General features: G+C 38.8%; 1 protein-coding gene across 1 annotated transcript; it reads right to left on the reverse strand.

Annotated features, from left to right (window-relative positions):
* Positions 1 to 1,444: 1,444 nt before the first annotated feature.
* On the reverse strand, positions 1,445 to 12,153 carry LOC122670030 (CBS domain-containing protein CBSX6-like). Its single transcript, XM_043866970.1, has 2 exons — positions 11,570 to 12,153; positions 1,445 to 2,489 (listed from the first exon to the last, which is right to left on the reverse strand). Exons 1-2 carry the CDS (start codon positions 11,911 to 11,913, stop codon positions 1,580 to 1,582), a joined length of 1,254 nt encoding a protein of 417 aa, XP_043722905.1. The 5' UTR covers positions 11,914 to 12,153; the 3' UTR covers positions 1,445 to 1,579.
* Positions 12,154 to 21,007: the final 8,854 nt, after the last annotated feature.

A 21,007-nucleotide genomic window follows, 5' to 3' on the forward strand; every position in this document is an offset into this window, starting at 1 on the left:
GTGATTTATTTTGTTTAATGAAGCTTAGAATCCGTATGCACATTCGTGCACCCATGAACCTCTGACAATCCACATTGCTCTTGGCCTTTGCGGTTAAGTCTATATTCACAGAGATCCATCAAGCTCCAGGCCACAGAAGGCCTTCCATAATCTTAGGATAAGAAGTACTTCTTGAAGTTTTTTTTTTAGCAAAACTCATCAAACATTTGAGATGCATTGCCAAAAAGACTACTGTCATAAAAATCTTCTACTGCATCTCACAATTTCATCAAACAAGTGATGCATGGACCTCAATTTTGTGCAAGGAGATCAATAGACTAGCTTCGGATCCCAAGCGAGCAAAAGTCTTTTTTTCCTGAAAACTAGCTCTTACATTGTTGCAGTGCCAAAACTTGAAGTTGCTTATGTTAAATACTAATGCATCCAAGACACAAATTTTCCCTAAAAGAACAAAAGGGATGAAACAGATTGCAGCACGACTAAGTTCAAAGAAAAACCATAAGCAGAGACATCAAAGAATATGATCAATGATAAAATTAAAATAGAAGACAAGTGCTTCCCAATAGTCACATTCTCAAACTTAGTTATGCATTTTGAAGAAGTTTTCAAAGAATTCACAAAGCTTCAAGAAAGAAACAAGAGTTATTCTATTTGATGGCTAAAATTCTGAGCATCCAACGCCTTATCCCTAACTACAACGTTCAACACACACTCCACAGCCTGCACATGACACTCCAACCTCACCAGCCCATTAATTACATGAGCATGCATCGAATACAAAGCAGGCACACCTTCCTCCATCCTCTTCAAGTTTAATAGTGGAGACTCCCTTTTCTTTCTTGGAATAACCATAAAAGAGAATGGATGAGAGAGAGAGAGACCTCATTCTTTTACAGGAAAACAAGGAGACCAAGAGCACCATTAAATACCTAAATGGATATATTTGCAGACTTATTTTGTAGGCTCCAATCAGCACTAGTGGTCATTAGAAACTCACCAGATATGGGATCACGGAATTGGACAGCAAGGTGGAGAGAGGTCACAGCCAGGGACATCAATTGCAGCAGAGAAAATATCAGCCTGGAGCTAAGCATCAAGGGATTCCGCAAGATGAAGACGAGGCTTTTCCTCTACTGCATTTTCTTCATGGTTGCACTAGGAAGACAAGGGTTTTGATAGGTTGCTTTTATAAGAGCCTTTAAAATAACTTTCAACAACAAAAAACTCAGCCTTATCCCAACTTAATGGGGTCGGCTACATGGATCCAATCAAAACAGCATGGTCATTAACATGGATCCAATCAAAGAATTTAAAATTACTTTATTACCCTCAATTTCGAGCTGTTTGAATACGTGATCATCAACATTTGCACATAAATTAAAATAAATACTTAAGGCCAATAAATCATAAACACATCTTCACCTCTTTATGAATTATAGTTTATCTTGATCTATATTAAATAAAAAAAAATAAGGATCAGAAATCATACCAACACCTGCAAAAAGAGAAATGTGACAGATAGATAGAAATAAAAACAATAAAGAAGAGAGCCTAAGTTGCCTAACCAAACAAGTCCAAATCAAGGGGCTTCTGCCACAGATACAACAGTAGTGGGGTGCTTTGTCACAGCATCCAGGATGTCAATGTAACCCACCGCACCAACCAAGAGATCCTCACTCCCAGCCTCAGTAACCCATACATGGGTTACCCTGTGAGACAGCATCTGTGCCAGGACTGCAGCCAATGAACTCGTGACCTTGCACATTAATGGTGTACTTCTTCCCCTATACATATTTCTCCCTGTAGCAGCACCAACAGCTGGGCTTGTTGGATTGCTGAAGAAACCAATACTCCTACTGGAGAACTTCCTTAGCCTTACTGGTGAATTCCCAACTACACCTCCTCCTTCATTGTCACCATTTTGAGAATTGAACAAGAAATCGGGAAGAGCTCTTGGAGACCCATTATCCTCCACCCCCATCACGAACTGTCCAGCTGTTAGGTTAGCCAGGGACCAGGCAGCAGCAACATAATCGCATTTCCATAATCTGGAGGCTGAGATCTCCCCAACAATCTTGTGTTGACCTTCAGATGTACACTCCACAACAGCCACAACACTGGGATCCTGGGGGTGCTTTTGGGCAGCCTCGAGGGCTGGGGAGGAGGTATCAATGTGGTAATAGTTTGGGTTGATGGCCCCAAGAGCGGAGATTGAGGAGAGAGGTAGAGGTGCCAGAGTGCCAAGACGTCCAATTATGAAACGGAGCACGTCTTCTCTTGATAGGCAGCAGAACCTGTTCTCATGGTAAGAGGAAGTGGAGGGAGAGTTGCTTGGGAGAGAGCCGCTGCTTCCAGAGGCTTCGAGGTTCTTGATCCCCTTGCCACTATACAGAAATGAGAAACGCTTGCTCATGCCTTTCCACACCACACTCTTTGGCACAAGGAGGCGCATCACACCTTGTTTCATCAGGTCCAGCGCATCTATGAGTCTTGCAAGAGAAACAAGAATCAGGAAGACATTAATAAAAGTGGGAAGTAAATCAACATTCTCCAAAAGGGGCAAACTTGAAGTAAAAATCATAGCTAAATCTGAACACAGACAAGCTCACCAGCTTGCTTTAATTCCCCCCTTTTTCTGGGTAAGTTGTAAATGGTTAACTGCAGAACTGCGGATTGGAAGCCCATTAAACCTGGTATTCTCATGGTTAATTGCAGAACCGTGTGTGTTGGGGAGGGGGGGGGAGGGGGGGTTTGGTGGGTAGTCTAATAAACCAAGCCGAGCTACCTGCTATCTATCCTACCGCGTACAGTTTACTGGATTCTCCTGATAACAACTAATTGTTTAACCTACGGTCCTCTTAAACCTCTAGAACCAAAAAAATCTGTATTCCTGAAACCACCACCCACAGAAGCTTTAAACATGTTTCGTCATTTTATCAGATAGCTTCTGTATTCAAAATCATTCATCCTTAATTGGAACTCTATGATTCGGAAAGGTGTGGTCTCACCCAAACCATCTACATGGAAGATTCAGACGACCTGCTTTAGTCTGAGAGAAATAAACTAAGTTAATGCTAGCAAGTTTCATCTTAAGTCCAGCCCCACCAGCAGAAGAGTTCAGTAATTGGTTCAACACTGTACTGGGGGAGGGTGTTTGTTTGCTTGATACATAAGAATCTTAGATTTCAGTTCTTGTTTCAGTTTATGAGATTTATTACTGGGTCTAATATTTGTTAAAGAGGATGAAAGTTCCAAAGAGATTGGATATTTTCATTGAACTCCAATTTCCATGTGGCCATTTAATCAAGAAGATAAACTAATTTATGTCCACCAGATCCCAGGTTAACCAATCAATTCCTGCCAGCTTGGATTTGCAGGGATCCAAATGCAGCCCTACAAAAACAACTTAGCCTTATCTCAACTAAATGGGGTCGGCTACATGGATCCTTACCCTCCAATCAGCTCTATTCAAAGCCATACATAATAATGTTGAACAATGCCGGTCACTAAGAGAAGGGTGAATCAGTGATTTAAAATCTTTTCCCATTGTTGCTTAGTTGACTTAACGGTTCTGCACTGGCACACACTGAAGTACGCTGCTCTGTCACTTGGTCGTCTACCCTCAATATTCATTCACAGTCAAACACAAACCATCCTAACAAGCACACAGCCACGGCTCACAATCACTGGGTTACGAGGCCAGTGACCAGCCCCTACAAAGTGGCACAATAATATATATACACATACGTCCGCCTAAAAAAGTAAATGCAGATAGAAGATAAACAACACACAACCACCACAGAGCACACCCACAACACAAGATATTTACATGGTTTGGCAAAGCAATGCCTCAAATGGGCTTCGTATACGCTCAATGCACTATTCTTTTAGTCAGCTGCAACTGACAAGGAGCTTCTACCCCTGATTTACCCAGCATCAACTAGGAGGGCATTGCAACACCTCACTTTAGGTAGCTTCAACCTCTGTGTCACAATAAACAAGAATGGGCTTATAAGTGATTGCCCTACAGTGCAAGCACAAGCTAGTCTATGTATTCAACAATGCATCAACCTAGGTATAGCACAAAAGGAGTACAAGAATACAAATGAAACAAGCTACAAAGTAGAAACCCTTGCTCTGTTTTGATTCTTGGTACTTTGAGAAATTCTAATTCATCAACTGCTACTTTATTGGACACTAGAATCTTCAACTAACTCTTTGATGGGACAAACTTGAATCTTCAAGTAGACATTTGCCTGTAGGACCCCCTTTCTTATTTTTCTTTTCTTCTTTTGCAAAAATCCTCCTGGTTTATACAAATGCTCAACTACCTGTCTTCTAGCCTTCAATGAAGCAATGAATCACTTAAGAATGGTAGGTAGAGTGGATTTAAGCAGGAAACCCTAGCTTCCCTCTTTCGGTCTTTCCTATCTGTTTTTCTCTTCTCTTCTTCTTTAGGGCCTTTTCTTCTTTTCTGTTGGGAGTTCCAGTGTTTACAGCACTCAAATTTCGATTATAAAGAACCCCAAACCGCAACTAAAACTGGACCAAAGTTGAACGGCCTGTGGTTCGACCATTATCTCAAATTGTCAACAAAACGACCATATCTCACTCATCTGATGTCAGGTTGACTTGATTTCAGCAGCATTGGAAGTAAGACTTGAAGCTCTACAACTTTAATGTTCTGAGATTCAACTTAAGAAGTGAAGAAGAACTCCAAAAATGTATCACAATTTTTTGTATGTGCAAAACTAGGTTTTGATCAACACAGGCAATGCTCACTGTTTGAGCCATATCTCACACACCGAGTATCTGATCAAAGTGAATCCAAATCCTGTTGTTTGTTGACTTGAATGTCTTCAGTTTCCTGTTGATCACCTTGAGATCCTCTAAGTGTATGATGAAGCTTGATCAGATTTTCTGTTGTTCATTGTCCAAACATACAATTGATCAGTAGTGCACTACTGCCTATGGATGTCAAGCACAACCATGCAAGCCCATCAACAACTGATCTATTCTATTAGTCATATCAGCTCACGCTCTTTCAGCTCACATGCCACATCATCAATATGCCTGTCAGCCTCTCTACTATTCTCAGCCATTTCTAAATACTACCACTGCACTAGACACAGCTTCAACAGACAATGTTGACAACAATGATAACCTTAGCTCAACAGATACAAGGCCTATGCTATGCATGTCTTTCCTCAACACTTCTCCCAAAGTCATTTTAAGTCTGCCCCTGGATCTTTTAGCTCCCCTTCAATCTGAATCAAATCACTCCTCTGTACTGGAGCACAAGTGATGCAGATTCATCATCGAAATGGGCTTATTTCTTTAGAAATAAGTCTAGGGTTGAGATATATATATATATATGTTGGGCCTTTGGTCCCAAGGGTTTTCTATGTAATAGGCCACTTGTATGGGCCTAAAGTTGGGGTGCATGAGTTGCATACGGGATTAACCCCATACTAAGTTTATTCTCATGTTTTTAATGTTTTAAATTGAACCGGTCCAAAGCTGGTTTGAACCAGTGGTTCAATTTAAGTGATTTTATTATTTTTTCTTTTAGTTGTTTATTTGGGCTGAATTAGGACTCTATTTTGAGTCTATTTCAGTTTCCTAGTCAATTTAAGTTAGCTAATAGGTTAAGGATTGGGTTAGGCCTTTCCTTTTTAGTGTAGGAGTCTAATTTTGAGTCTTTTATATAAGGTTGTAAGGGCAAGTATGGAACACGAATTTGATTAATAAAAACTCAGCTTTATGCTTGCTGGCTTTGCTCCATCGTGAGTGCGCATTGTGAGTAATATCAAGGTTGCCTTGTGAGTAATATCAAGGTGAAGGGATTGGTGGATCTCCAATAGACTCCTTGCATCTTGTAGATCGGGAGGGCTGCTACTTATCTCCTTGCATCTTGTAGATCGGGAGACCCAATTGTTCATCTTCAAAGCTACTACCATTGAAGATCAGTGTTCAAATAAGTACTTTACAGTTTCAGCAATCACACTTCTTCTCCTAATCCTCTAAACCTAGCCCCATCGATCCCAATTGCCAATACTCAATCATTACTACCTTCCTCATCCACCATTAATACCATAGATCCATTAGAACCCTAAAACCTGCAACTATTTTTCTTCCCTTCTAGAAGGTCACATGCAAGGTGATTTTCGTGAGAATTCTGCTCAGACAAATCTAACCGTTAGAACCTGCTAAAATTTTGATCGAATCTTCCTCTAACCCTAACAGAGACTCGATCCAAATTCCAGTACCATCCACCAAGCCGATTATCTGAAATTACATTTTTACCCCTCTCTCCTACTTCTACTAGGAAACCTCCATAACTCCAGATTTAACCATTTGATTTAGCTGTAACTTTCAGCATATATTCCCCTTCACCCTACCCACACTCGACCTAAAGCCCTTGCCCTAACTCCACCTCTAAACCCTAGATTCCATCGCTTCCCTATTTCCCAAAACCCTAATCCTAGTTGCTGCCCAAATCCATCTAACCTATCTCTACCCATCCAAAACTCATAAAACCTAGTTCATTAGACTCCCCTACACCTGCCCAACTTTACCACATAAGATACATTCTCATTGACCTAACCCTAAAATTTGACCTAAAACCTCAATTCTGCCTCCATTGAACCAGCAGCTTACAGATCCTAGTTGATTGGCTCCTAGTAGGTCTCCTACCTATCTAGGACTACATTAACAAGCCTCCATTGTACATGATCATACCACCTCAAATGACTTTCTAGCAGCTTATCATGTATCAGAGCTACTCCCAAATCAGCTCTAATTTGATCATTCCTTACTTTATCCTTCCTAGTTTTACCTCACATCCATCTCAACATCCTCATCTCAGCTACACTGAATTTATCTATGTGCTGTTTCTTAACTGCCCAACAGTCTGCACCATACATCAAGCCGATCGTATGACTGTCATATAAAATTTTCCTTTAAGTTTTACAGGAATACATCTATCACACAACACTCCAGATGCAGCTCTCCACTTCACCCATCCTATTTTAATCTTTTGTGTAACATCATCCTCTATTTCTCATTCTTTATTTATGATTGAGCCCAAAAACCTAAAATAATTACTTTGCTGGATCTCCCTCTTATCAATTTTGACCACCTCATTATCCGTCCTAGTATAACTAAAGTTATACAACATTCTGTTGTGGTTCTACTTATCTTAAAACCTTTTGATTCCAAGGTTGATGATGCAGATTCATCACCAAACTGAGCTTGTTTGCCTAGGAATAAGTCTAGGGTTGGTTGGTATACATGTTGGGCCTTTGGGTCCATGGAGTTTTCCATGTAATGGGCCACTTTTATGGGCCTAAAGTATACCAAAGTTTGAAGTCATCCAACTCAGCTTTTTTACCCTTCCATCTAATCACTTGAATGCAAGCTAGGTTAATCCTTATTCTCTTCATAATATCTATCAATTCTAGTTCCAAGATGCTAATCTAATCCCATGCTTTTAGATTAGCTTCTTTAATCGTACTTGTCCATGGTGGGAGAACCCTTGCCTACTTCTCACAGCATCCCAGCGCTGACGCAATGCATCCCTTATAGGGAATGCCCTAGCTAACCCTTGCTCACTATTCACTACACCCAAGTCAAAATGTAACGCAACACTTCCCAGGGTCGTCCTAGCATAACATCAAAAATAAAAAGGTTCTAGGATCAACGTAAAAAGGGTTTGGCGAAGGGGTTTTTTTTTTTTTTTGGTTGCCGGCTGCCTACCTGATGCACCAACCCTCCTCCTTTATCTGAGCTTGAGACCAGTAGCAAAAACAATGGCGGAGTCGGATTCAAATGCAGCCTTGTATTAGATTATTCAACAAGTGTAGGATGCTTTCTTTTCTAGGGTGTACCAAGTTCACAAGGCTCCCGCCATTGCGGGGTCTGGGGAGGGTCATAACGTACGCAGCCTTACCCCTGCTTTTGCCGAGAGGCTGTTTACTGTGTACGGTTTGTAGGCATTTCTCTTGATGCATTTTGGATCATACCATGAGCTTGGATAAACAAATTTTTGTGTGAACTAGTGAATCTCATGATCATATGCTTTTGGTTTAATTTTCTGGCAGAGATTTGGAACCCGATATCACATCAATTTTATGATATCTTTTAGTTGTTGATAAAAAAAATGGCATGATAAACTGTTAAATGCAACAACATGAGACCTATGGACGGCTGATGACTGTGCATCGTGAGAAGTTGTAGGAGTTAGGTGGTTATTTATTAAGTAGTGGTATTAGAGATGGAGTCGGTTATTAGAAGTTAAGTAGTGGTATTAGAGATGGAGTCGGTTATTAGAAGTGGGAAGTGTAAGTGTATGTAAGTTATTAAGTAGTAGGCTATTTAGATTTGGAGTTTGTTATTTTATGTGGGAGTTGTGCGTGGTAATCGGTTATCCTTAACGACATTGTACTCTTAAATATTATATTTTTTATTAATGAAGGAGTCGATTGAATTCCTAAAATATCTCTAAAGAGATGAGATAGGCTTCCTCACCCAAGCCAAGACGCCATTGCTTCGTCTGTAAAGCAAAAAACCCCTATCCCTCTTATCATCCCCTATTATCTCTCTCTTCCTCTCTTTCTCTCCCTATTATTTCTCTTCTTTTGTTATTTTATTTCTAGATTATCTTGCACATAACAAATGGTATCAGAGCCAAGCGCGGCGGAGGAAATCGACCGTCCCGGGTCTATACGGGCATATCCTCCTCTGTTTAACGGCAAAAGCAAGGTGACCTACTAACCGTGCAAGATGAAGAAGAGGCTCTCCATCCAAAACTGCATGTTGTCTTGGATCGTCCTTGGAAATTACTCCACCAAGATTTGGGATCCGGGTGGGATTGTTTTAATTTTTAATTGTATTTTATCTCCCTTGAGGACAAGAGAAATTTTAAGAGGGATGGAATGTTACGTGCAAGGGATGGAATGTTACGTGCAACAACATGAGATCTATGCACGGCTAATGACTGTGATCGTGAGAACTTGTAGGAGTTAGGAGGTTATTTATTAAGTAGTGGTATTAGAGATGGAGTCGGTTATTAGAAGTAGGAAGTGTAAGTGTACGTAGGTTATTAAGTAGTGGGCTATTTAGATTTGGAGTTTGTTATTTTATGTGGGAGTCGTGTGTGGTAATCGGTTATCCTTAACCACATTGTACTCTTTAAATATTATATTTTTTATTAATGAAGGAGTCGATTGAATTCCTAAAATATCTCTAAAGAGATGAGGTAGGCTTCCTCACCCAAGCCAAGACGCCATTGCTTCATCTGTAAAGCAAAAAAACCCGATCCCTCTCTCTCTCTCTCTTATCATCCCCTATTATCTCTCTCTTCCTCTCTTTCTTTCCCTATTATTTCTCTTCTTTTGTTATTTTATTTCTAGATTATCTTGCACGTAACAAATGGTATCAGAGCCAGGCATGGTGGAGAAAATCGACCGTCCCGGGTCTATTCGGGCATATCCTCCTCTATTTAACGACAAAAGCAAGGTGACCTACCAACCGTGCAAGATGAAGAAGAGGCTCTCCATCCAAAACCGCAAATTGTGTTGGATTGTCCTCGGAAATTACTCCACCAAGATCTGGGATCCGGGTTCCGGGTGGGATTGTTTTAATTTTTAATTGTATTTTATCTCCCTTGAGGACAAGAGAAATTTTAAGAGGGATGGAATGTGACGTGCAACAACATGAGATCTATGGACGGTTGATGACTGTGCATCGTGAGAAGTTGTAGGAGTTAGGAGGTTATTTATTAAGTAGTAGTATTAGAGATGGAGTTGGTTATTAGAAGTTAAGTAGTGGTATTAGAGATGGAGTCGGTTATTAGAAGTGGGAAGTGTACTCTTTAAAGTAGTGGTCTATTTAGATTTGGAGTTTGTTATTTTATGTGGGAGTTGTGCGTGGTAATCGGTTATCCTTAACCACATTGTACTCTTTAAATATTATATTTTTTATTAATGAAGGAGTCGATTGAATTCCTAAAATATCTCTAAAGAGATGAGGTAGGCTTCCTCACCCAAGCCAAGACGCCATTGCTTCGCCTGTAAAGCAAAAGACCCATATTCCTCTCTCTCTTATCATCCCCTATTATCTCTCTCTTCCTCTCTCTCTCTCTCTCCCTATTATTTCTCTTCTTTTGTTATTTTATTTCTAGATTATCTTGCACGTAACATAAACATAGGAGAATCCAATGCTAAAAAGTGGAACTTTCAAGTGATGAGCTTGTTGGATATGCCTTAAAGGTTGTGTTTTGTGGGTTGTAACAGAATTAAATCATTGAGTAACCAGCAGATGGAGAGATGACATATTCTGGATGCTGATGGATCAACTAAGACAGGACAACGTTGGTGGCTCATTAATCATTAGAGAATATGATTAGGATCTACTTTTCCACATCCATCCAACATTTTTTCTTTTTTTAGTTTCATTAGAGATGTCAACCTTTAGGAACAGTTTAGAGCTAGCTAGAACCGTTGACATAATTCGAATTGTGGCATTTTCTGGATTTGCAACTTCAGTAAACTAAACGACATAAATTTCAAGCAGGAAAAAAACAATAAGAAACTACAGTTAATGGAGATAACGTGCATTTTGAGGCGTGAGAAATTGTGCATCCATTAAGAAGATCAATCCACTGACTCTACAGCATGTTCCACCTTCTTTGAAGAGGGCGCCCCCCCCCCCCCTTTTTCCAGTGACCACCAGGTGGCAGGCTTAAAATTTGGAGAGAAGACAACAGCCATAAATTTGACCAAAGAAGAAGAAGGCATTCAGTACAGTTTCTGTTCTTACTAAGAAATCTACATTGCAATAACAAAACACATAGCTGGGATAAAAATAAAAAATTATTCTAACAGTGGAGCATCAAACCATACAGAAATCCACCAGTTATATAGTCAGAAACAGTACAAGCTTGTTGATCCACTTGACCATGACAACCAGGTTACTATAGACAGAGAGCTTCGATGAAGAATATGATGAACTTCCATTTTAAAAAAAAATGACAATGCTACACAGAGATTCAAAAGAGAAAAATCCAATACCAGATGTAAAAAGTAAAAAAGCATATGGAAAGTTAACTTGGAACATTAAAATGAAATTGATACTATAGCTGAAGAAAGAAGTCCAATGCATCAGTATGAAGAATTGAGAAAGGAGAGATTAAGTGACAACTGCAAATACTCTCAAGAAAGATATCAGGATCTCCCAACCAATCAACAAGATACCTAGTTGCAGAGCTGGAATAAAGATCTTGGACAAGAACACTGAACATCGATCATGCAAACATAATACAGACACAACCAGCATTAAACAGTTTGAAAAGACATCAGCAACCAAAAAAAAAAAAAAAAAGATACCAGATGAACACTGATAATTCAGAAATTGGGTTCCAAAAACAAGTCAACTTTCACAATGACAAGATGATTAAAGATTCAACAGAAGCACTTCCGAAATGCTCACTAATCAAGCCCTATTTCCAAAATAGAGTGAAGGACCGCACAATTGGTCTGATCCTTAAATACAATAAAACAAAACTCACCTAGTGGCAGGATCAACCTCCTTCAGCAAAGAATTATTGGGCACGACCACCTCAGCAACTGGGGTCTTCAAGGCCTTCTCCTGATCATCCAAACAATCTTCTCTGGCAAGAAAAGCAACAATATCGAGCGAATTGATGATACCCACAAACCTCTGTTGCCTCATCTCTGCATTCTCGACCACACTCTTCTGTGACCTCTTCCTCCACACTGGTATCCCACCTTCAGTGCATTCCCCAATAGCCCGAACCGCCGATTCAATGGTTTCGGCTTCCTGGAACTCAATAAGATCTGGTTTCCCAATCGTCAGATCGCCAACGACATGGTACAGAAACACAGAAGCCATAAAAAAATCCTTTTTTCCCCAAACGGGGTCTTGAGTCTGGTTTTAGCTAGAGCTAAAAGAGGGAATGGAGGAAGAAGATGAGGAGAAGAAAACCGCTGATGGGTTTAGGGGGATTGAGAAAACTAGTTGTGACGGTGGTAATGGTTGGGTTTGGCCGGTTCAAAGAGACAGAACCACCGATGGGTTTGGAAGGAGTGAGAAAACCGGTCATTGCGTCAGGAAACGAATGCCCATGAAAGGTGGGTTCCGTTCCTCTTCTTCTTTAATTCATCAAATTTCGAAGAAAAGAAAAGAGGATAGAGCTAAAAGTGCCGGAAAAAATGGCTGGGGCTTTTAGGTTTTCGCCGATAAATTGGATTTTGCGGAACTGGACGAATGCCTGAAAAGTAAGAGGAGATGGCTTTTCTAGAGAAACCGAGAGAGAGGTTTCATTAACGGGCCCACCCATATGGAATATATGGATATTTAATTGGAATTTTGCCATATGAAAAACGTTCTGACATATTGGCCTCATGACGATTTATGTCAATTTTAAGTAGTGTTTGGTATGCATTCTTGGAATTTATTCTAGGTCAATTTCGTATTCTTAGGCTGCGTTTGGTAACGGTCTGAACAGTGTTCTGAACAGTTCTTTTGTTCAAAAAGAACAAAAAAATATGAAAAAGTGTTTGGCTTATCGGTTCGTTTTTTTATTCTTTAAAGACCGAACCGGCATTTTTAAGTAAAGAACGTTCTTTGCTGACCGTCTTGGAGACGGTCGCAAAGAACAAAGAACAAAATATTGAAGGCTATCGAGCAAAACTCGTGACTTCACAATCGAAAGAAAGAAGGCATCTGCGAGAAGAGGAGGGGAAGGAAGAGAAGGGAAACGCTCGAACCACCTGCAGTACAATGGTTTCTCTCTCTCGCTCTCTCCTTCACGCTCTCTCTTCCTTTCTCTGTGTATCTTCCTCTCTCATCCTCTCTTTCTCTCTCTGTCTCGCTCGCTCTCCCTGTCTCACGCTCTATCTCGCTATCCTTCACGCTCTCTCTTCCTTTCTCTGTGTAAATTTTTTTCTCTCTCTCTCTCTCGATTTTGAACGAATACTAACATTTTTATTTTTGCAAATCCCTTACAAGAGTTTTATCTCGCAATCTGTGGAAAATTGCTCTTGTCGAACTTCTTGGAGACTCTCACAAGCTACAGGTACTCCTTTCGTTGGTTTAAATTCGAGATTTGTAGATTCTAAGAAATCAAACCGCATTTTGATTTTTGGATTTTTGAGGAAGCTTCGTGATCTTAGAGAGTACTCCTTTATTAGCTTGTAGAAGAATGATTCCGCTTGTTTTAGCAATTTAGCGAGTGTATCATATTCCACTACCCTACCCGCTCACGAAGAATAAGTTAATTTTTTTGTTTGCTAAAATAGAATCAATTACTAATTTAAATGTCCGCTTTTTCATTTGTTCAATTTCAATTTTTTACCTGGTCAATTAAAGCTTACCTTCACCGAGAACTAGAACAAGATCACTGTCTATAATCGTATGTACAACTTTAGGATCTTTGAACTCCCGACACGACCTTTTCGAATCACACCATCGGTTGCGAGTGAACAGAGGGTGTGGCTTCATCTAAAACTAGAATGCTGCTTCTCTTTAGTAAGGCTCTTCCAAGACATAATAGCTGCCTCTGTCCCACACTCCTATTCTCCCCATTCTCCACCACTGTGACAACTATATATATTGTGTGTGTGTGTGTATGCGTTTTGTTTGTTTAGCCTTTGGTTTATATATTTTGTTGTGAAATTTTGGACTGTAAATCGTAATCGATTTTTAGCCCTTAGTCGGCTTGGGGAATCTCCAATATAGCATGCCTGGAGAGTCATTTCACAATAATAGTAGAAGGAAAAAAAGAAGCAGACCACTGTCTTATGTTTCTCGAAAATTTGAGAGCGAATGTTACATTTTAATTTTTGAAAAGATATAGAAAATAACAAAAGAATGTCATTTTAATCCAATGAGTCTATAAGCTAGCTTCTGTTATTAAGGGATGATTACTCTTTGTTAGGTAGGCTTATTAAGAAATAGCTCTTTGTTTGATTAGGGTTAAAATATACATATACCCATAGTTGATTCGAAAACCGCTTGTTGGCATTGATCCAATGTCGCTCGTTGTTGTAATTTAGATGTTTGATCCTAGGTAATGACAAATTGCTAGGCACATGGCAACAAAAAGAGTAAAAATAGAGCAGAAGTAAGAATGAACTTTTGGTAGTTTTAAACTCATCTGTTTGTCCTTGATCAATTGTGAATAGGAAAAGATAATGAAGGATATATTAGATAAACCATTGCACACTGAGATCGATTTAAGCTATTCTTTGAGGATATATATATGGAACAAAATATTAAGTTGGTTTGCGGCATGTGGTTTGGATGGTATTGTTATAGTCACCCTTGAACAAAATTTTTACACAATTGTATACCCGAAAAAGAATGTGGAGATAGAAGGCAAATTATCTTTTGTTTAATTAGACATATTGAAGGCTCCAAGCATTGAAACACTCCCAAAACGTGATCATTGGAAAAGCATTTTTAGGATTGCAAATGCCATGGGTATAAGAATATGATTATTCCATCTTGTTCATGACTGTTTTGTACATTAACGTTGCAATGCATCATGCATGTAATTTTTGATTAGAGTATGGTTCCTATAAGCTCCAAATTAGAAGTAAAAGAGGATGCATGTACCATGCCTTGGTTGTTAGTCCTGGGAATTTCATATTGTTTCTCTCTCTCTCTCTCTCTCTCTCACACACACACACAGAGGCACACATCTACCGATTTGTTTCAAAAAGGTTTTGATGGTTGGGGTCTCTACCGCAACGCTTGTCTCATCTTTTTTATTTTTAATTCTTCTTCATTAGCAATATAATCCAAGGATGATTCTTTCATAGACAAAATGCATTTCATTTTGGGGGATACAAAGGAAGAAATTTTGTTTTGACTTGCCCGAATGAGGACCTCATTCCTTTATGGGTCATAAGTGGGTTATTTGAAAGATCATTCTAATCATAAGTCGTAGTTATCCGGTAGATCTCTCTTAAACACCCTCACCCAAGTTTGCTTGTACTCTACCCCTGCATCGGTAGATCTTTTCATTTATAAAATTTTGATTAAGACAAGTACTCTTCAGTTTTTCTTCCATTGACACCCTTCATTAAAGGGCCCTTCCAGCATTGTACTTCCTTATTCCGTTGTCAAGGTGCTTGGAAGAAAAGCCTTTTGTCTCTCGTTTTCAAATGGAGCCCCTGCTTTTACATTGAAAGGAAGGGAATTATGAAATAGATAGAACTAATGTATGTGTTATTATTCGATATTATGGCTACTTCATCAAGGTCAAAAGGAAAATCAAAAGTTGGTCTCAGTATCTTGGTCCACTACCGAGGTTGCCTTACTAGTTCGGTTGATGGTAGATAATGTAAGGGCCGGCAACAAGAGTGGAAGAATGCAATGCAAGAAGAGTGCAAGAATGCAATACAAGAGTGGGTGGCAATCGGAGAGACAATGCAAGAATGTGATTTGAATGAGTTTCTTTTGTATATGTTTGACCAAACTATGGCTTGTTTATGTAACTTCGTTGGATTTTATAGAGTGATAATTGCGGATGTGAATTTTTTCAATCGATAGAAGAAGGCATGACCTCATCTTCTAGCCAGCCCGACTAATGTATCGGTGGTTTGTCCTCGAGCTCAGCAACTGTATCCGCTCCGTCTTCTTCGAAATTTCTGAAGGTTATTGCAAGAGTGCAATTACATCCTCGGAAAATCATGCCAAGATGTTCAAAGACATCCTTAAAGGTCTTACCAAGTTAGACTTGAAGAAAGAAGAAAATTAAATCATGAGAGAGGTTGTCAAAGTTGTAATTTAATGACTTTAATTAACTATAAGTTGACATATTTTAATTATAGACATATTTTAAATTATGTTAAGTTTAGGAATTTATTAGATATTTTAATCTATGTTAAATAAGGAACTTATGAGACAATTTTAATTTATGTTTGTAGAGAAACATGTATTTTGAGATAAGGATGGCATTATTGTAATTAACATCAAACATTCGAACAAATTTTACCAAACACCATTTCCGTTTCGAGCAGCGTTCTTGAGAACGTTACCAAATGGTTATTTTTGGTCTCGTAAGCGCGTTCAGCACGAAGAACGCAAAGAACGTTCTTAGTCAAGAACGGCGTTCTTTGTTGACCATGCACCAAACGCAACCTTAGTCTCAAATTTTTTGTGAGAGAAGGTTGGGCATTCCGTTGGCTTTCCTGGAGCTATGGTTGTGTCTAATGAAAAGGTTAAGATGGAGAGGACAGAAGGGTTATTTCCATAGGGGGTGGGAGAGAGACAGACTCATGTTAGACACAACGTAGGCGTGCGGTGTGCCCCAGCCTTTACCCTTTACAAAACAATAAGGTTTGACTTTGTTTTACACTTACTTTTCTTATAAAACCTACTTGTTTTGTAATACTTTTTCTTATTTAATAGATCTAGGAAATTTTATTTTTTTTTTAAATATAGATATGGACTAAGTTTCCCTCCAGCCATAGAGGACGGTTCACCCACCATCCTAGGGTTCACAAACCCTCCTAGGGTTTTTGTTTGTTCCAAAATACCCTCCCGAGACCCTCTTCCGCTCTCTCCCACCCTACGACGAATGGGATCTCATTTGGACTGATTATAAAAGATTAGTAGACCTACTACATCAAGGAATGGACTAGTGGCCATCGGAGTTATTCACTTTTTTGTTGGATATTGGAACTACTTTAATCAGTTTGAATCGGTTAATGTTGCTAAACAATGGTTTATTTTGGTAGCCCATCATTTAGCTATAAGGCTAGAATTAGTAGAATCAATAGACATGTAGATGAGGATGTTGCATCTATTATCTCTTAGGGGCGTTGTTCTCTATGCCGCATCACAGCCTGCGCCCAGGCACATGGGGTGGGCGCAATGACCACCCTGCCCCTTGCACAGGCTGCCCATGTGCCTGGGCGCAGGCTGCACTGCGGCACAAAGAACATTCTCCCTATCTCTTAATAGTAGTATCTTTTACACATACAAAAAAATTAACACTACTCCTTGGAAACCTAGGAGCAGTCCCCTTGCCTTTGTCTCATTTCTGCCTCCTGGACCACCATGATCCATAAGCAACAAAAATAATAACGATTAATAGCTTAAATAACAGAGGCCCATCCAACCTCACAAGAAAGATTGATGTTCCAAGTACCAAAACAGAATAAATCATTAACATAAGAGAATTGATGGTGCTTATTCTGAGTTGGACGAAGAAAAAGGAATTTCAAGGATGGAATCCAGGGATCAATCCAAATACTAGTAATCCTATCATCCTCAATCTTGACACAAACTAATTTCTTTAACCAATGAAGTATACTAACAATACTATTCCAAGTCCAAGAACCATGTTTGAAAAGCATTGAGCCATCTAATAGATTAATATTTGGAAAGTATTTTACTTTCAAGTTTCAACATAGAGACTCATATATTAGTTGGATTATTAGTCAACAACCTCTTAACAAGTTTTATCAATAAAGCAGAATTATGACAACTAGCAGATCTTAATCTCACCCCCCCTAATATTTTCGTGAGACGCAATTTATCCCATGAAATAAGATATCAAAAATAGATTTTGGTATATCAATTTACCCGCCCAATTTTTCCCTAACCAAACTAACTGAAGTAAAGGTGTGTATTACTAAATTCTCGGTGCAATGATAAGGTTTCTCCATTGCAACCTAGTGGTTGCAAGTTCGATTGGGTAACAGCCTCTCTGCTAGGTGGGGGTTAGGCTACATACAATATAACCTCCCCAAACCCCACAATGGCGGGAGCCTCGTACATTGGGTACATCCTTATTACTAAAGTGCCCTCAATAGTGTCCTCATTATGGAACCCCTCACTTGATTTTTCTCAAGACCAGACATTTTCTCCCATCCTCCCTTGGACTTGTTATGGCCATTCACCATGTAGGACCGGTGGGCAACCCAAGAGGGAGTAAATTGGGTAATGTTGGATATTGAATCTTTTTAATAACTTAAAAACTTTCTACTCAAACCAATGGATTGATGCAATTGTTGTAAGGAAACTACAATAACACAATTTAGAGAAAGGGGAATGAGACAAAGGATAGCACAATAAGATTTACAGTGATTCCATAACCTTGCATACCTCCACTATCAAGTGATACTTACACACTTGAATTTTCTACTAAAATCAATTTTCTAAATGACAATAATTAAGCTTTCTCACAATTGTTTTCCCATGATCACAATAAACTCAATTATTTCAGCTCACACTCAAGCCGAAAAGCATCTCATTGGTACAATTTCATTTCGGCTTACAATAAGTATAGGAAGTAGCAAAAATTATAAAAGATGTCATTTTGTATTTTTATATTCATCTCCAATTGATGGAATTTTGATAATTTTACTAAAACTTTGAATAATAGTTTGAGCAACTTTCCTTAGTTACTTTGCACTAAAATTTGGCCATTGAAATATATGTTGGTTTTTTTATAAAAAGGAATAGCGCATGTATTGTCAAGTGGAAAATAGTGAAATATTATACTTCACTAAGCATAGTGGATCCATGTTCAACATCCCTTTTGTAGATAGCTAATTGGCATCATGAATCAAATCACTGATATATAGTTGAAAAACATCAACCGCTGATACACCAAAACCCATAATGCCTAGTTGCTACAATAAAGATCTCTCAGGTCTAGGGACAAATCGTAAACTACCTTCTTTTTTTTGGTGAATTGTAAGCTACCTATGAGAGTCTTATTGTTTTTTTTTTTTGGTAAACGAGTCTTATTGTTTAAAATACAAAAATTTACAAATTAAGATTCTCAAGTGATCGAGTCTAATATATACTCATACTTGTGTCGTGGAATCATGATCATTCAATAGGATACACAATGTGATGACCGTATGAATGAAATGCTCAATTCAGTCCCTAGTCGTAAACACTTAATAAAGGGTGGCATGAGATCGGTACTTGGTCACATAGTCTCTACACCAGTGTCTAGGCCAATGGGTGGAGCATGCCTTGGTATCCACTCAGGGGTCAAGGGTGTCATTTCATTGTGCCATGTGAGAGTGCATAGGGAACACCACCAAGCAGGGATCTTTTTCCCTTAAATTATATAGATAATAATCAAAAGATAATTAACCTATTTAACTTTCCCATTTAATTTGTCAAACATAATTAAACTCTTTTAATTACGCAAACAAGCCTCCAGTCCTCCACTAAACAATATTACATAATAACTTATAGGGCAGGCAAGTAAATATCGCCTAATCCCAATTCATTGTACATGTCCACATCGAGACTGTGATAATGATAAGACCCAAAAAAATTTGAAACACATTTTTCAAATAATAAAAACAAATAAAAATAAAGTAAAATAACTTTGTAAACCATTTACAAAAGCAACAATGGATCGTCGAATCACACATAGATATTCTCTCTCCTTGATATTCCCTAATAAAGGGCAATGGATTCCATGTTGAGCATCTCTTCCATTCATGATGCTCCATCATGAATCCAATGCACCGATATATAGTCCGAAGGACATCAAATATTGGGATACCAAAATCCACCAAATAGCATCATAAAAATAAGGATCTCTTAGGTCAAAGGGTCAATAAAGTAACTAGTGAAAAATACCGTCCTTAAACAATTGTAGAATGCAAGATTTTTCACATGATTCTTATTCTATACGCACACAAAATGTGTATTTACATTTCTGTACCTTAAAATCAGTGAAATGACCGTCGCATCTTTAGGGATTTCCATCTTTCCATGGGGTGAGGCGTCATTACGTGCGGCCATGTGTCTAGGCACAGGAGTTACGCACTGTGCATGACTAGGTAGTGTTCTTTTCCCCAAAATAAATAAACCAAAACAATAATTAGGGTTTGATGGACACATAATTCCTACAAATACAACACTCGCTATCCAACTCACAAAATGCAGATTTGATCCTTAACAAATAAACCATCTTGGGGTGTTAAAGGTCTCAAGGTAAAGTTCATTGACAACACTAGATTAAGTACTTTCCCACATGTAGAAGAATATGAAGGCTCAGTTTTAAGTCCTGCCCATCAGAAAAATATTTATGAAACCTCATGGAATGAGAAGCCTTAATTCTGAGAATAATCCTGGAATATTTTCTTTGATGTTAATTATCATTGAAGGCCGACAGATTATATTTAACTATAATTGTGGAATGCAACAGAATCTAATTGACATATTTATTCCTCTCTAAGAGTGAAATTCCCTTTGTCGACAAAGGTACTCACTAAGCAACAATATATCGTTCACATCAATTTAGTTGAGCTTTTAAGCACAAAAATTGTTGAAATAAGAACCTGTCCCTTTCGCAAGTAGTTTAGGTGCTGCTGTTCTTTTGCAAGCACCAAAGAATCAAGTATGATTTGATGAATATCAAAAAATTAAACTTTAGATAAAAAAGTATTGGACAAAGTTTTCCTCCACGCATAGAGGACATACGGTTCACCCACCTGTTATTGGTGAAGCCTAATTTCGGTCCAAAAAGTGGTTCAAAGTATCTTTGGAGGGCTGTTACGACTTCGAAACGAGCTCGGATGGCCTAAAAAGTGTGTGTATAACTGTCAGAGGCAATGCGTCATGTAGAGCTCGTCAAGACCTTCGAAACGATATGTATTTTGACATATGTTCAGTTCTAGTCTGACCTTGACCGAGTGGTCATTTTTGGGTTCTAGGGGCATTTCTGTACTTTTTGGGTTAGGGCTTCTTTTTATATTGTTCTTTTTCACTGGGAGAGCAACAAGTTGAGGGTTTGTAACATTTCAGAGATAGTGAAATTCGTTTTGTTGCTCGATAGTGGATGTAGCTTCCCATCTTGGGGGTGCACCACGTAAATCCTCTGCGTTGTGTGTTTGTGTGCTGCTTCTTCTCTTCCATTTTTCGTTTTCTTCTGCAAATTGCCACTTCTAAGCATTGCTTCTTAACACCACCATCTTAGGGTTCACGAACCCCTCCTAGC

The sequence above is a fragment of the Telopea speciosissima genome, chromosome 7, assembly GCF_018873765.1.
Source record: "Telopea speciosissima isolate NSW1024214 ecotype Mountain lineage chromosome 7, Tspe_v1, whole genome shotgun sequence".
In the NCBI taxonomy this organism is placed as follows: Eukaryota; Viridiplantae; Streptophyta; class Magnoliopsida; order Proteales; family Proteaceae; genus Telopea; species Telopea speciosissima.

Coding starts and splice junctions, on each gene's coding strand:
- LOC122670030 (XM_043866970.1), bottom strand. CDS start 11,913: ATGGCTTCTGTGTTTCTGTACCATGTCGTTGGCGATCTGACGATTGGG. Junction 2,490..11,569: donor GAGGTTGATCCTGCCACTAG/GTGAGTTTTGTT, acceptor TTCTCTTGCAAG/ACTCATAGATGCGCTGGACC.